We start from the raw sequence: 13,718 nt of genomic DNA, 5'->3' as shown, positions 1-13,718 counted from the left end.
ACAAGTGCCAGCCCCTGCACCTCAGAACCACAGAATGATATGGGGCTGGAAGGGACCTCTGGAGATCACCTAGTCCAACTCCCCTGCCAAAGGAGGTCCATCCAGAGCAGGTCGCACAGGAACGTGTCCAGGTGGGTTTGGAATGTCTCCAGAGAAGGAGACTCCACCGCCTCTCTGGGCAGCCTCTGCCAGGGCTCTGCCACCCTCAAAGGAAAGAAGTTCCTCCTCATGTTGAGATGGAACTTCTTGTGTTCAAGTTTGTGACCATTACCCCTTGTCCTGTCCCTGGGCACCACTGAAAAAAGCCTGGCTCCATCCTCCTGAGACCCTCCCTTTAAGTATTTATAAGCATTGATCAGATCCTCCCTCAGTCTTCTCTTCTCCAGACTAAAAAGACCCAAGTCCCTCAGCCTTTCCTCCTGAGAGAGATGCTCCAGGCCCCTCATCATCTTTGTAGCCCTCTGCTCTACCCTCTCCAGAAGCTCCCTGTCCTCAGCCACAAAGCATCGGCTGCATTTACACCATTCAAAGACTCAGCCTTTACCACCCGATCTATCTGGAACAGAGAGGACCCCGCGTTTCATGGTCGCCTCCAATATAACTAACATAACCCAGCAGAAATACATTACTGCTGGAAGAAACCACATCCTTTCCTTGCCTAATATTTGCTAATTTTCACACAGCAACGGCCAGTTTGTGAGAGTGACAGCGCAAGCTTCACATCTAAGTTAAAAAGAAAAAAAAAAAAAGAAAAAAAAAGACACCGATTAAAAATTCTGCAGTACCCTGGGGTTCATACTCAGTGATGTTGTGATTAATAATTCATCCCAAGGAGGGGAGAGAAAAGGAGGCTATAAGATCACACCGGAGGATAAAAATCGACTCTCTTCAGGATGAGGGAAGTTTAATGTGGCTTCTTCCACGTGCCCACAAACGACACCGCTGATAACCAGAAGTGCAGCATTTTAAGAATAAGTCTGCTGCCATTTTTTGATGTTACTATTACAATTTTTACTGTAAGTCTTCCATTATTTGGAAGCTTTCTTACGATCACAACTCTTACTGTTACAGAATTAATTTAGAAATTAAGCTTTTACATTAAAAGAAGTATAATGTATATGGTTGCAGAGAAAAACAAGAACAAAAAATTTGGTACAATGAGCCCAAAAAGACTTCTGATTATTCTGGCAGTCCCTCCCCTCCTTGAAGCCAGATTCTTTTATGTTTTGCAGCTGGCATTGGCTACTGAGCATCTTCTTCCACGGGACAAGCCAGCAATCTTTAAGTTGTGCATTTCACTGGGGAAACAGCTCATTTTGTGGGCTTGTTCATCGGTTGGGTTTTTTCCCCACAAATATTTTAAGTTCCTGAAATCACAACTGTAAAAGAATCACAACTGTTAGTGAAAACTCTGCCAAGATTGGTCAAGAACTTCACGGAACCTGCTGGAATCCAAGGACACTAAACTAAAGTTCACACTAAGACTAACTGTAGAGGGGTGTACTAAAGTTTACATAAATAGGGTTTTTTTCAGTCAAAGAACAAAGGGAATCATAGAATCATAGACTCATAGAATCATGTAGGTTGGAAAAGACCCTTGGGATCATCGAGTCCAACCATCTACCCTACTCTACAAAGTTCTTCCCTACACCATATCCCCCAACACCACATCTAAACGGCTCTTAAACTCATCCAAGGATGGTGACTCAACCCCCTCCCTGGGCAGCCTGTTCCAGGGTCTGATCACTCTTACTGTGAAGAACTTCTTCCTAATGTCCGGTCTAAACCTACCCTGTCGCAGCTTGAATCCGTTCCCTCTTGTTCTATCGCTATTTGCTTGTGAGAAGAGACCAGCACCAACCTCTCTACAATGTCCTTTCAAGTAGTTACAGAGAGTGATGAGGTCACCCCTCAGCCTCCTCTTCCTCAAACTAAACAGTCCCAGCTCCCTCAATCTCCCCCTTCCCTCAAGTGAAGATGTACTTTCTGGCAGTTTTTAAATTCTGCTGTTCTGACAACTTTTGAAAAAGGTTTAGCTTCTCCAGCTGTCCAGAGGTCCACCAAACTTGACAATGGCTACATGGATGTGGTTTGTGACTTTGTCTGAGGCTTTCTTTGTACTTTAATGCAAAAACCTCCCAAAGGAAGTCATGGATTTCAATACAGGTGCAAGCTCACCTACCAAACCAGCTCTAGTTTCAAGGCTAAAGCCCCACCCAAGGAAAAGACTTTGTCTAATGACTGATTACGTATTTATTTGGATAACAGCAGAAAACAGGACACCTGGAAAGAACAATCCACAAAAATCATAAATGATGGTTAGAACTTGATGTTTTAACTTGATCCCTAACCAAAATTCAAGTAAAATTCATTACAGAAAATGTGAGGGGAAAAAACTCTTACAAGGTATCACTGGACCCAAAATTTACAGTTGATCTACAGTAGTCAGTGGATGAATAGATAACAAACAAGAAATTAAATCTCTAGTCTCTGATTAGCCCAACCCAGTAATTACCTATAATATTATTTGCATTCCTGAATATGGATAGATCACAGTGATCAGCTCTCAATAACGCTATCAAGGAAGTTGTTGAAATTAACAGAGTATGTCCATTAGCACCAATTAGACAAGTTAAGTGCAAGTCAAGTTCTTTAAAAATAGTCAGTATAATAACTGGTGAAAGGTAGGTAAATTAATGCATTGGTGACAGGAAGAATTAGGCTCTTGACTTGGAGTTGAATAAGCAATATAATTAAGAAGAAAATTTATTTGCAATATCCATCATGCCACAGGGATGATACGAGCAGAAGTAAATCTTAAAAGGCTGTAAATTACATTTGATGGATCAAGACAGATTTAGTCTTTCAGCTGAATATTTCATTAGTGGGGTTTTCATTTCAAATACTCTAGTGAAACAATTACACTCTTAATGCACTCGCCACTCTCCATTTGTGTTATCCTGCTCCCCAGTCAAAAACTTCCTCTCCATATCCCCAATTCAAAAACTTCCTCTCCATATCACTACTGTCCCATACAACACTACTCATATGAAGAAGTGGATAAGATCGAGGGGAATTCCAGTTTCTTAAATTTACTACAGTACTCCTCAGTGATAATACAAAATATTGCAGAGTCGGTAGCGTCAAGCACAGAGCCCCACCGCTGCCAAAGGTTGGGACGTGCCTGCATGTACTCCGAGGGAGCCCTGGGATTCAGCAGTGACTGAAGGTCACCAGATCCAACATGGAACCTTATTCTGGCACATGGCGTGGGTTTCCTCCCCGACAGTAAAAAGGAGTGGATATAAATATGTGCTGCTGTTCTAAGATCTGATTCAAATCCTTTCTTCTGAACTCCTTCAAAGTTGGAGAGGGCCTTCAGCAAATCAGCTTCCTAGATTTCTCCCTCGGATTCACTACCTCTCTGAATTGGAAACAAGGAATAAAAAAAGTCCTAAAGTCTTTCCCATCTATTTCATGCATTCCACAACATTCAGAGTTACTAGTTAATAGGCTCATCATGAATTCCCTCTGATGGCTTAGATAGTTTTGCAAGATGTCTCTTACTTTACTAATGGCAAATTTCAGCCCAAAGACATTAGAAATTTAAAAGAACTTCTGGGTAAATCAAATGCAAACACTGCTTAAAGAGTCAGGGGTTTTCTTCATCTCTCACACATTGCCTACAAATTTATTTAGCACAGCACAGACTGAAAATATTTGAGGACTCTCATGAGCACTAATGTACAAGACTAGAAAGACTGATAGTCTTCTAGATGCAGAAGTTGCAATTAAAATGCATTTTCTAGAAGAATAATATATTTTAAAAAATTCTAGATAATTTTTTTCACACCATAACCCATTCCTGAATAAACTGAAATTGTCTTGGGCTTTCACACTTCAATCATCACCAGATATTAAAAAAACTGCAGCTGTAAAATCACAGCTTTTCTGTGTGGTCAAACTATGTTTTACACTTTACCTGGCCACATGTGCAGAAATGTTACACAGTGAAGCCACCGCTCACAAGGCTTTACTCAGTCCCAATGACACCTTTGGCAAAACTCACACTGAATTCCGAAACTGGACTTCACTGCACCTATATTGACTTACACTTAGGTGTAAAGGCCTCCAAGTTTCTGCTGCAGATTCTTTTGTATCTGCTAGTAGAATGGGGGGAAAGGTTATCTAAGTTAAATAACAAATAAGTAGCTCAATCAGTGTGATGCTGATTTTTTAACTTTGGAAGTCTGGTGAAATCATGCGAGGATTCTGTGAGGCCATGGTAGGACTGTCAGCATCTACTGCTCCAAATATTAGACCAAAATCAGATCAAATATAACCTGCTTTTGTTTAAATTCGTACTGTTGATTAAAATATATTAAAGCATCATTAATGGTTTAACTTTGTTCTGGAAAGATCCATCTTTGATCAAGTATCCCCTGCTGGCATCACTCTAGGTTTGTGCTACATCAGGTTGTACCCATCATATTACCTAACATAAAGCCTCAAGAGAAGAAAAGAGTTAACATAAACCCCATACTGCACGATCTTGCTACTTCAACAAAGCATCTTTCAGTCCCGGTACTGCTGGGTGGCCCATCATGCAACAGTCCAGCATTCATGACCACAGAATCAGTGCCCAAGTGATAAATCTGCACCATAAGAATCACAGAATGATATGGGGTTGGAAGGGACCTCTGGAGATCATCTAGTCCAATCCCCTGCCAAAGCAGGTCCACCCAGAGCAGGTTGCACAGGAACGTGTCCAGGTGGGTTTGGAATGTCTCCAGACAAGGAGACTCCACCACCTCTCTGGGCAGCCTCTTCCAGGGCTCTGCCACCCTCACAGGAAAGAAGTTCCTCCTCAATGTTGGATTCCATTATATGGAACTTCTTATGTTCAAGTTTGTGTCCATTAACTCTTCTTCCTGTCACTGGGCAGCACTGAAAAAAGACTGGCCCCATCCTCCTGACACTCACCCTTTAAATATTTCTAGGCATTGATCAGATGCCCCCTCAGTCTTCTCCAGACTAAAAAGACCCAAGTCCCTCAGCCTTTCCTCCTAAGAGAGATGTTCTCATCCCCTAATCATCTTGGTAGCCCTTTGCTGTACAAGTATCTTTAAACAACACTAGATGGACCTCAAGATCTCCCTTCACTTCCCCCAATGCGGTACCACCACTGGTGCCACCATCTCACCATGGCTGAGCCTCGGATTTGAACACCCAACAGTAGAGTGCCATCAAGTCAAAAGTCACTGTGATGACCAGTCCTGAGTCAGCAGCAGAAAAAGAAAGCAGCTACAAACCAGCACTTGGACAGTCAGCTGCATTCAGGTCACCTTGGCATTCTTGCAGGGATCATCCAAACCCAATGTTTCCATCACTGGTGACGCTCTGCACTACAGAAGCCCCCTCTCCCCAAACCACCCGCCTCTGGCGTTCAAGCCCCTGACTGTTGCCTTCATCTGATTTCGTGTTGGTAATCTGAAGAGACGGATTAGGTGAGAATTTATTCAAGCGCAGTATTTTTGAAAGGTTGTGGGTTATCTGAGGTGCAGAGAGTACAAATAACACATGTGAAAATACTGTAATTTTGTTTATCAGGTCTGACACATTAACTACCATTTGCTAAGTGCTCTTGCAACAGAGTATTGAACACCTCTGCTTATGCGCATCAATTAATTCACCGGTGAAATGCAGCTACCTTCAGAATGATAAAGCAGCCACCCAAAACAAGATTTTGTGCCTCAGCTATAATTTAACAGTATTTGTGAAGGCTGAGGCAAAGAAACAAACAGCAAAGCTGCAAGAAGTTGAGATTATTTTTTATCCTAGTACTGGGCTCCCACTTGAAGGCAATCCACTCTTCCAGAGCTAGAATTACCCGAGCTGAAATTCAACGTGTTGTTTAACAGATGACACTTCCTACTACTTTAAATATGCTGGATGGTCGCAACAGCCAATTTTTATAGTCATCTTGCTGCCATTCCTTGAGGGTCTCTCCACTCACCAGTAAATGAACAAAAACTGAAGTAGCAGTTAGCTCAAACTGCCAGAGTTAAGAAAGAAATACCATAAATATGTTTAAGGGAAAGTCCAGTGGCCTGAAGTACTTTATCTGCAAAACCATCATGAGAATTTGCTAGCCAGCTGGAGGTATGTGAAATAATTGTTAAACTACTTCACTTTGTTGCTTACCATTCCCAATGATCTCTATTGCTCGTCTGAACTATCACTTTACTGCTTGCCGACAAATTAAATCTTCTCAAGGAAGCTTTTTCCAAAGAATGCGACAGCAGATACATTATAATCATAGAACTGTCTGGGTTGGAAGGGACCTTTAAGATCATCTAGTCCAACCATCAACCTAACTCTGATAAAAACCATCACTAAACCATGTCTTTAAGCACTATGGCAACCCGGCTTTTAAATCCCTCCAGGGACAGGGCCTCAACCACTTCCCTGGGCAGCCCATTCCAAGGCTTAAGAACCCTTTCCGTGGAAACATTTTTCCTAATCTCCAATCTGAACCTCCCCTGGTGCAACTTGAGGCCGTTTCCTCTTGTCCCATTGCCTGGGACTTGGGAGAAGAGGCCGACCCCCCCTGGCTACACCCTCCTTTCAGGGAGTTGGAGAGAGCGAGAAGGTCTCCCCTCAGCCTCCTTTTCTCCAGGCTGAACACCCCCAGCTCCCTCAGCCTCTCCTCATGAGACTTGTTCTCCAGACCCCTCATCAGCTTCATTGCCCCAATTGTTGTATCAATATGAAACAATATGGGAATAGTATCACTATTTTTATAATAGCAACATTAGAAGAGATACGATCAACATCACCCTTGTCAATTCTACTAGATGCAGAAGACTTGGGAAGCGGGCACTTCCTTCTGAGATCTCCTTTGTGTTTTACCCTCAAATCAGCATGATAGGACAACTCGCCCACTATGCTCTTGCAACTGTGTGGAGTGCCAGCACTCTGCCTGCTTAACCAGGGGGTTTAGACTCAAGCTGTCCAGTGGCAAGTGGTTTCGAGGAAGTCCCCTATTCCTTCTAACAGTACAGATTTTGCTGAAGAACGTACCAGTTTGAAAGTAGAGCCAGGACTAAGGAAACAAGCAGGACCACTAACCCCGATTCAGTAACAACTTCCCTGATTGAAAACACTTCTTATTATTTTTATTTTCTGCAGCTGCCTACTTCTCCTCCTTGACCCTGTAGAGGGCTAGGCACCATCAGTAGCTACTCTGGATCTCCCCCAAGGTACTCATCATTTGGCATTATTACACAAGGCAATATTCAGCACTTTGGCTTAGCAGAATCTGATCTTACGCTTCTGTGAGCACATGAAAACATTTAAAAACATCACAAAATGACCCCTCTCTAATAGTTCACCTGTCTCAGTGAACAATTCTCACTGTGAGAGCTCTTTCACCTCACGCACAGCCCTGGTGCAAGTGTCAGAATGTCACATGATACTCTTCTCTCTTAGTAAGAAATTGCCATTTTCTTATAGAATCATAAAATGGTTCGGGTCAGGAGGGACCCTAAAGATCATCGAGTTCCAACCCCCCTGCCATGGGCAGGGACACCTCCCACCAGACCAGGTTGCTCAAAGCCCCATCCAGCCTGGCCTTGAACACCTCCAGGGATGGGGCAGCCACAGCTTCTCTGGGCAACCTGTTCCAGTGTCTCACCACCCTCACAGCAAAGAATTTCTTCCTGATACCTTATCTAAATCTCCCCTCTTTCAGTTTAAAACCGTTACCCCTTGTCCTATCACTCCACTCCCTGGAGTCCCTCTACGCTCTCGTACAAAGTACTGCAAAACAGAACACTGGAAGACTAGCTCTAAGGATAAAACGCGTTGAACAGTATTTGGGTGGCCTGTGAAATGAAGATGATCATCAATATTACATGACACAGATGAAAAATTGCCTGATTTATCATGGTGCTACCAGAGCGTTTTTGTAATGCAAGTGGTTACTATGCAAATAGAACAACCTGGTGAGTATATGAGGGGGAATACCACAATGAATTACTATAAAGAAATGAATCATCTCTCAGTCTGAGGGACGTTATTTTGGGGTTGATGCCCTACAAAACTGAGTCAATTCTTTCACTTCTGAATTTGCTCAAGGGTAACCAAGAACATATATAAAGATCCCAGTCTGCAGCCCTTGCTATAGTTTTATTTCCTTATTCCAGATTTTTCAAGTTTAGCAGCCAAAACAAGTTACATATGTCATTCAGCTGGGAAAAAAACCCCAACAAAACAACAAACATCTGGCTTCTATTCACATGTAGTGACAGAGAACCTTAGGAAAGAATCACCCTTCTGAAATAATATATTGCCTAAAATATTTTTTGGGGGTAACAATTGGCGACTGATCCATATAACGAAATGGCTACGATTCCTCAGTATTTTTAACTTCATATATTCACACCCATCAGTGAAAAGAGTGGACAGAAGAATGGCTACCATGATGATTCAGTGCCAATTTGCAGTCTTCCTTCTCCCCTTGTCCCACAGAGGAACAAAGTTGAAGAAAATCAGGTCTAGGGTCTCCTGTGCAATGGAAACCAACGTGGATTTTCAGTAACAAGTAGACTTCAGACTAGCTGATGTGCACAGAGTGCAACACATATGCACGCAGTTAAACATCTCGATATCAGCTGAAGAGAATGTAGAAGGAGAAAACGTTGAATGACAACTCAGCTGTTTTAGACTCCTCTAGCCACTAACAGGCTAACAACAGAGAGGGAGAAGCAGTGTGCTCGCACGCAATCAAGAAAACCAGGGGGCTGAACAGAGGAGCTGGAAGCCAGCTGTGCTCTTTTGCTTGCTGATGTCTGTAATTAGGCCATTTCATTGTTTCTCCTTTTCTTACTGCCAAACTCCGCTGGAAAAGACACATCAGCCCGCAAACTCAGCCATCCCGCATGGCCTGAGGAGAAGGCATCCGTGACATTTTATCAGGGCCACGTTCTTTCCTTGGTTGTTTTATCCTTCAGCAGTGCAAAAGGACCTTGAAGTGAGAACAAATTAGGTTGGCTGGGGGTTGCTTCTGTCGAAAGAAGACTTCTGACCAGTACTGAGTGCTTCTAAAAAGCCTATTTTCAGCCTCCATCAGCACAGCTGCTACATCCCTCTTTGGATAAGGACAGCCTGTGTGCCACCTCAGCAGTTAATTCTGGCTGATGCAGAACAGTGGGACCACAGCCATATCCTGGGTTCTCCTTTCAGTGTCAACTCCTGGCATCCACGCTTGCTGCCAGCTCCCACAATCGCACGTGGGACAGTCATACAGCGAGTCTCCCCTTCATGTCTGCCCGCCTCTAGGCCTGTGTCTTATGCACTTTACCCAAAGATCTCCGCCAACTCCCTGATCCTCCATGTCAGCTCCAGCTCCTCAGCTTGACCCGCAACCCCCTCAGCCAGATACATCTGATGCTTGGAGCCACAGAGAAGTTATGGGTTGGTGGATGCCTCACGACAGGATCTTCCACTTAATTAAGTCCTGTTAGAAGGTGTTTTTCTCAGACTAGTTTCAAGGTCATTGTCCCCTCCTGCCATAAGCTCCCCCATGTAGGCTCACCTGTCGCATAACTTGATGTGGTGCCTACTTTCTTGACCACGCTCCTCCAGGTGGAAGTATGCAGTGCCATTTCTGCTGTCCTTTTTCCCCCCACTCACACTTTCATCTCTATACAGTTTGACCTAATTATTCCTCAACTACTTTACATTTTGCATATTAATTTGATAAATATCTATTTAGTCTAGTTACTTATTACTCTTTCCTGCAGTGGAGATATTTGTTTGACAGGGAACAGCAGTAAATCACACCCATTATGTCAGGCTCCTTTAATTCCAAAGAGATTCCTTATTCTTTGCTATCTGTTACCATTTCGCGTGTAATTTAAAAACAGCAGGCAACAATTGAACTCTCAGATCTCATTAATACCTACTAAGCCCTTCCAACAAGAAGCAGCATACTGTAGAGTATTTCTTCAAGGTGATGGGCAAATGTGCCAAAGTTGCCTTCAATTTATATCGCCACTGACACTTTTCAATCACATAGATTCTTTTTATGCTGTACTTTTTCTGCTCTATATAATGTCTGCTCTCTATGTAAAAACACTGTGACGGTCTAGTAGCAGCCTTCACAATGCCCAAGTATATTTTTCTATTCTGGGTTATGCTTGCCTTCAGTAATTAACAGCTTCATAAATTACATCCACAAAGTGCAACCCATATTGAAAGTTTTAATATACCATTCATCTTGATAGCTAATTAAGCCTTTTGCACTAAAGACAAAAAGTCATGAAACACGTCATGCACAGTCAGGTCAACAACTGCTTAGCCATGACAGGAATTTAAAAAATAAAAAAAAAAAGGGAGAAAAAAAAAAGGGGTGATACCACTAGAGTCATTTCCATGTTTTAAGATAAGTCTCAGCTCGACACTCAAACTGCTTACCTCTCCTTGCCAGATCGGGTTAACAGTGTTACACATGATCTTAGATCTCTTCTCCTGGCCATGATGAGGAAGTGCTGGGAAGATGCTGTGTTTTCCAGGCTGGATGGAAATCTTCAGATAAGGATCTGGATTGAAGAACATTCCTTTCTTCAGACCAAAAGCCTGGAAATCTGAAAGAAGGCAGATAACCTGATTATTTTTCGCATTCCAGGTAGCTCTCTGGGATGTTCAGAGAAACCTATGGGAAACTGGTAAGAAATTCAAATAATGTGGCAGGAATATGAAAAAACTCACTATGTTTCTTATTAGGTAATGTAAAGGCAAACCATAATGAACTTGTGATTTAGGATTTACAAATAATTGTATCATGAAATTGCAAATTTTACAACCTGACTGTGCAGAATGATCTGGCTTCTAAATTAGTATTTATTCAACTTAAGCGATCTGTTGATTTTTCTAAGGAGCTAAGCAGTTGCTCAGCCCGACTCCACTGGCAGAACTACTCTGAAAAAGTGATCCATTCACCTAATCACATAGACATGGCATTTGTTACCCAACATATGTCACTTCTCCTAGCTATCAATTTTCTCTTTCTATGAATCTCAGCTTTTAGACCGCTTTTTCTACAGGAGAAGTCATTTTACATTTTTTTCACTTGAAAACTTTTCCTTCTCTGCATGGGTTAATTTTACACCTGTAGTAACTGAGGAGAACTCTTGTATATACTGTCCAAATTTTAAGCAGGGCTATCTACCTGCAGAACTCCCAGGGAGCGTAATATGAGTCATGCAGATAAAAAAATCCCCGAGCACTTATTTCAAAATTTACTCACAAAGTTCTGAAAAAAGACACAAAGTCCATTATGATTTAGTGTGGTGAGCAGGACTTGGGAGGTGATGGTCCCCCTGTACCGGGCACTGGGGAGGCCCCACCTTGAGGGCTGTGCCCAGTTTTGGGCCCCTCACCACAAAAAAAGACATTGAGGGGCTGGAGCGGGTCCAGAGAAGGGCAACGGAGCTGGTGAGGGGTCTGGAGAACAAGTCTTGTGAGGAGAGGCTGAGGGAGCTGGGGGTGTTCAGCCTGGAGAAAAGGAGGCTGAGGGGAGACCTTCTCGCTCTCTCCAACTCCCTGAAAGGAGGGTGTAGCCAGGGGGGGTCGGTCTCTTCTCCCAAGTCCCAGGCGATGGGACAAGAGGAAACGGCCTCAGGTTGCACCAGGGGAGGTTCAGATTGGATATCAGGAACAATTTTTACACAGAAAGGGTTCTTAAGCCTTGGAATGGGCTGCCCAGGGAGGTGGTTGAGGCCCCATCCCTGGAGGGATTTAAAAGCCAGGTTGCCATAGTGCTTAGAGACATGGTTTAGTGATGGTTTTTATCAGAGTTAGGTTGATGGTTGGACTAGATGATCTTAAAGGTCCCTTCCAACCCAGACAACTCTATCATTCTATGATTCTACAGTTTGTCCCTGTGAAGCCACTGAAATGCAAACCAATCTACAGGTCTATCATTAATTTTGGGACACTACAAACTAAACTCTCCAGCCTTCTCTTTTCCCAGATGCATTTCTAAGCTTTTGTAGCACTTATTCCTATCAGTGAGTTCAGTAGCTAATTTATTTTCCACTCCTCTTTGCATGGAGATTCTCCTCCTCTGTTTAAAGCTTTATTTCACATTGGGCTATAAGCAGCGAACTGCGTTCTGTCTCCTTTCCCTTGCTGTATTGAAGATCTACAAAGTATCAGTCAGGAAAGTTTCCAAAACTGCTTCGATGTATACCTAAACATTCCATTTAAACACACTTCTTTTTTCTCTTAGGCAGGTTTTGAAAATGATAATTTTCACAGTCCTTTCATTCTCTTCCGATTAAAAACCCAATTATTCGAGCAGGTTGCGGGAGGCCATTTAAAAACCCTCCAGGCAGATATTTTGGATGAATCTGAATATCATCCACTACCCACACCATCGACAGCATTTTTTCCAGAAAACAGCTATACCACGAACCGGGGATATATATCCCCTGGTTCCACTATACCAGGGATAAGACTCACCCAGTTGTATTTTGCTTCCTTAACATATGGTAATAGCCAACACAATAAAACGTGCAAGTTAAAAAGAACCATCGCTGTTCCTGATTGTTTTCAATCATCTATCCCAGCACACAATTAATGTTGCAGATATTCCAAAGCTGTTGGACAGATGGTCCTGAAGCAGACTGTATTTTAAGAATCTCATTCTTGTTAACAAAAAAATAGGAGATATCGCTACTAATAACCTATTTGTAAGTCCTTTGCTGACAGTATGTACTGCCATGGTCCTAGCAACAGTATTACACAAAGAAAATTATCTGGTTCAAACTGAGAACGCTGCTTATTTTTTTTTTTCCCTGAATGTACAGTCCCTATGTAACCAGCACAAATCTCATCTATCAGCTCTGCTGAAATCCTATACGGGAAACTCTTTTGCTTTGGAAGTTCTACTGTTATAGAAATACATTCCAGAAATAGAAAGCAAGAGATTGCAAAAGCACTAGGAATGACAAGGCATAGCAGCGTAATAGTGTCAGGCTACTAACGCATGAGGAGAGAAAGACCTCTGGGATCTTATTTTCTTTCTCTCTGATGTTTCCTCAAAAGATTTGGAAACTGAAATATTTATTGCTGTATACGTTTCTGATTTCCTTCCCCGCCCCCCCCCCCTTCAAAGACAGACCGCACTATCTTTGGGTACCGCTGTGCAAGGAAATGGTCTATTGATAGACAGAAATTAAGTGTGACTCAATTATATATACTTATATATTATGTATCATAAAGAACATACGTATTTTGATGACCTACCAGCCTCTTTCCATTTATGGGAATTAAGCACAGTTGTGAAGGTGAAGGTACTCCCAACCTTGGCTAGTAGTCCAATTTTTGTATTTAGATGAGAAAAAACTATTTAGCTAAGCACGTAACAGGAAATTTTGTCTCATTTTCTTGCTTAAATTGCATAATACAAGAATTTTGGTTAAAATGTCAGTTAGTAACTTCAATTTTTAATGTCCAAAGCATGCATTGGGAGAGCAGAAATAGTTTTCTCAATGACAGATATCCCTGTTATACTTGCGGATCTCACCACAAATCCCCTACACTGTGAAAGACAAAGCACCAAAAATACAAAAGCTCTGAACAAAGCTAGATGGGCATCTGCAAGTATCCAGAAGTCCATTTAATTTGAAGTGGAACCTATGGATGCTGTA

The 13,718-nt window shown here is 42.4% G+C and overlaps 1 protein-coding gene across 1 annotated transcript in view; it reads right to left on the bottom strand.

The window, feature by feature from the left end:
* Positions 1 to 13,718, bottom strand: part of HECW1 (HECT, C2 and WW domain containing E3 ubiquitin protein ligase 1) — a 190,083-nt gene that overhangs the window by 86,683 nt on the left and 89,682 nt on the right. Inside the window, exon 5 of the mRNA XM_074146119.1 lies at positions 10,480 to 10,649. Coding sequence (XP_074002220.1) covers positions 10,480 to 10,649 — 170 coding nt within the window. The remainder of the gene's footprint in view (positions 1 to 10,479; positions 10,650 to 13,718) is intronic.

Source organism: Numenius arquata, chromosome 4 (genome assembly GCF_964106895.1).
Source record: "Numenius arquata chromosome 4, bNumArq3.hap1.1, whole genome shotgun sequence".
Lineage (NCBI taxonomy): Eukaryota > Metazoa > Chordata > Aves > Charadriiformes > Scolopacidae > Numenius > Numenius arquata.
Note: the sequence above shows the minus strand (reverse complement) of the source record. Positions and strands in the feature narration are given on the sequence as shown.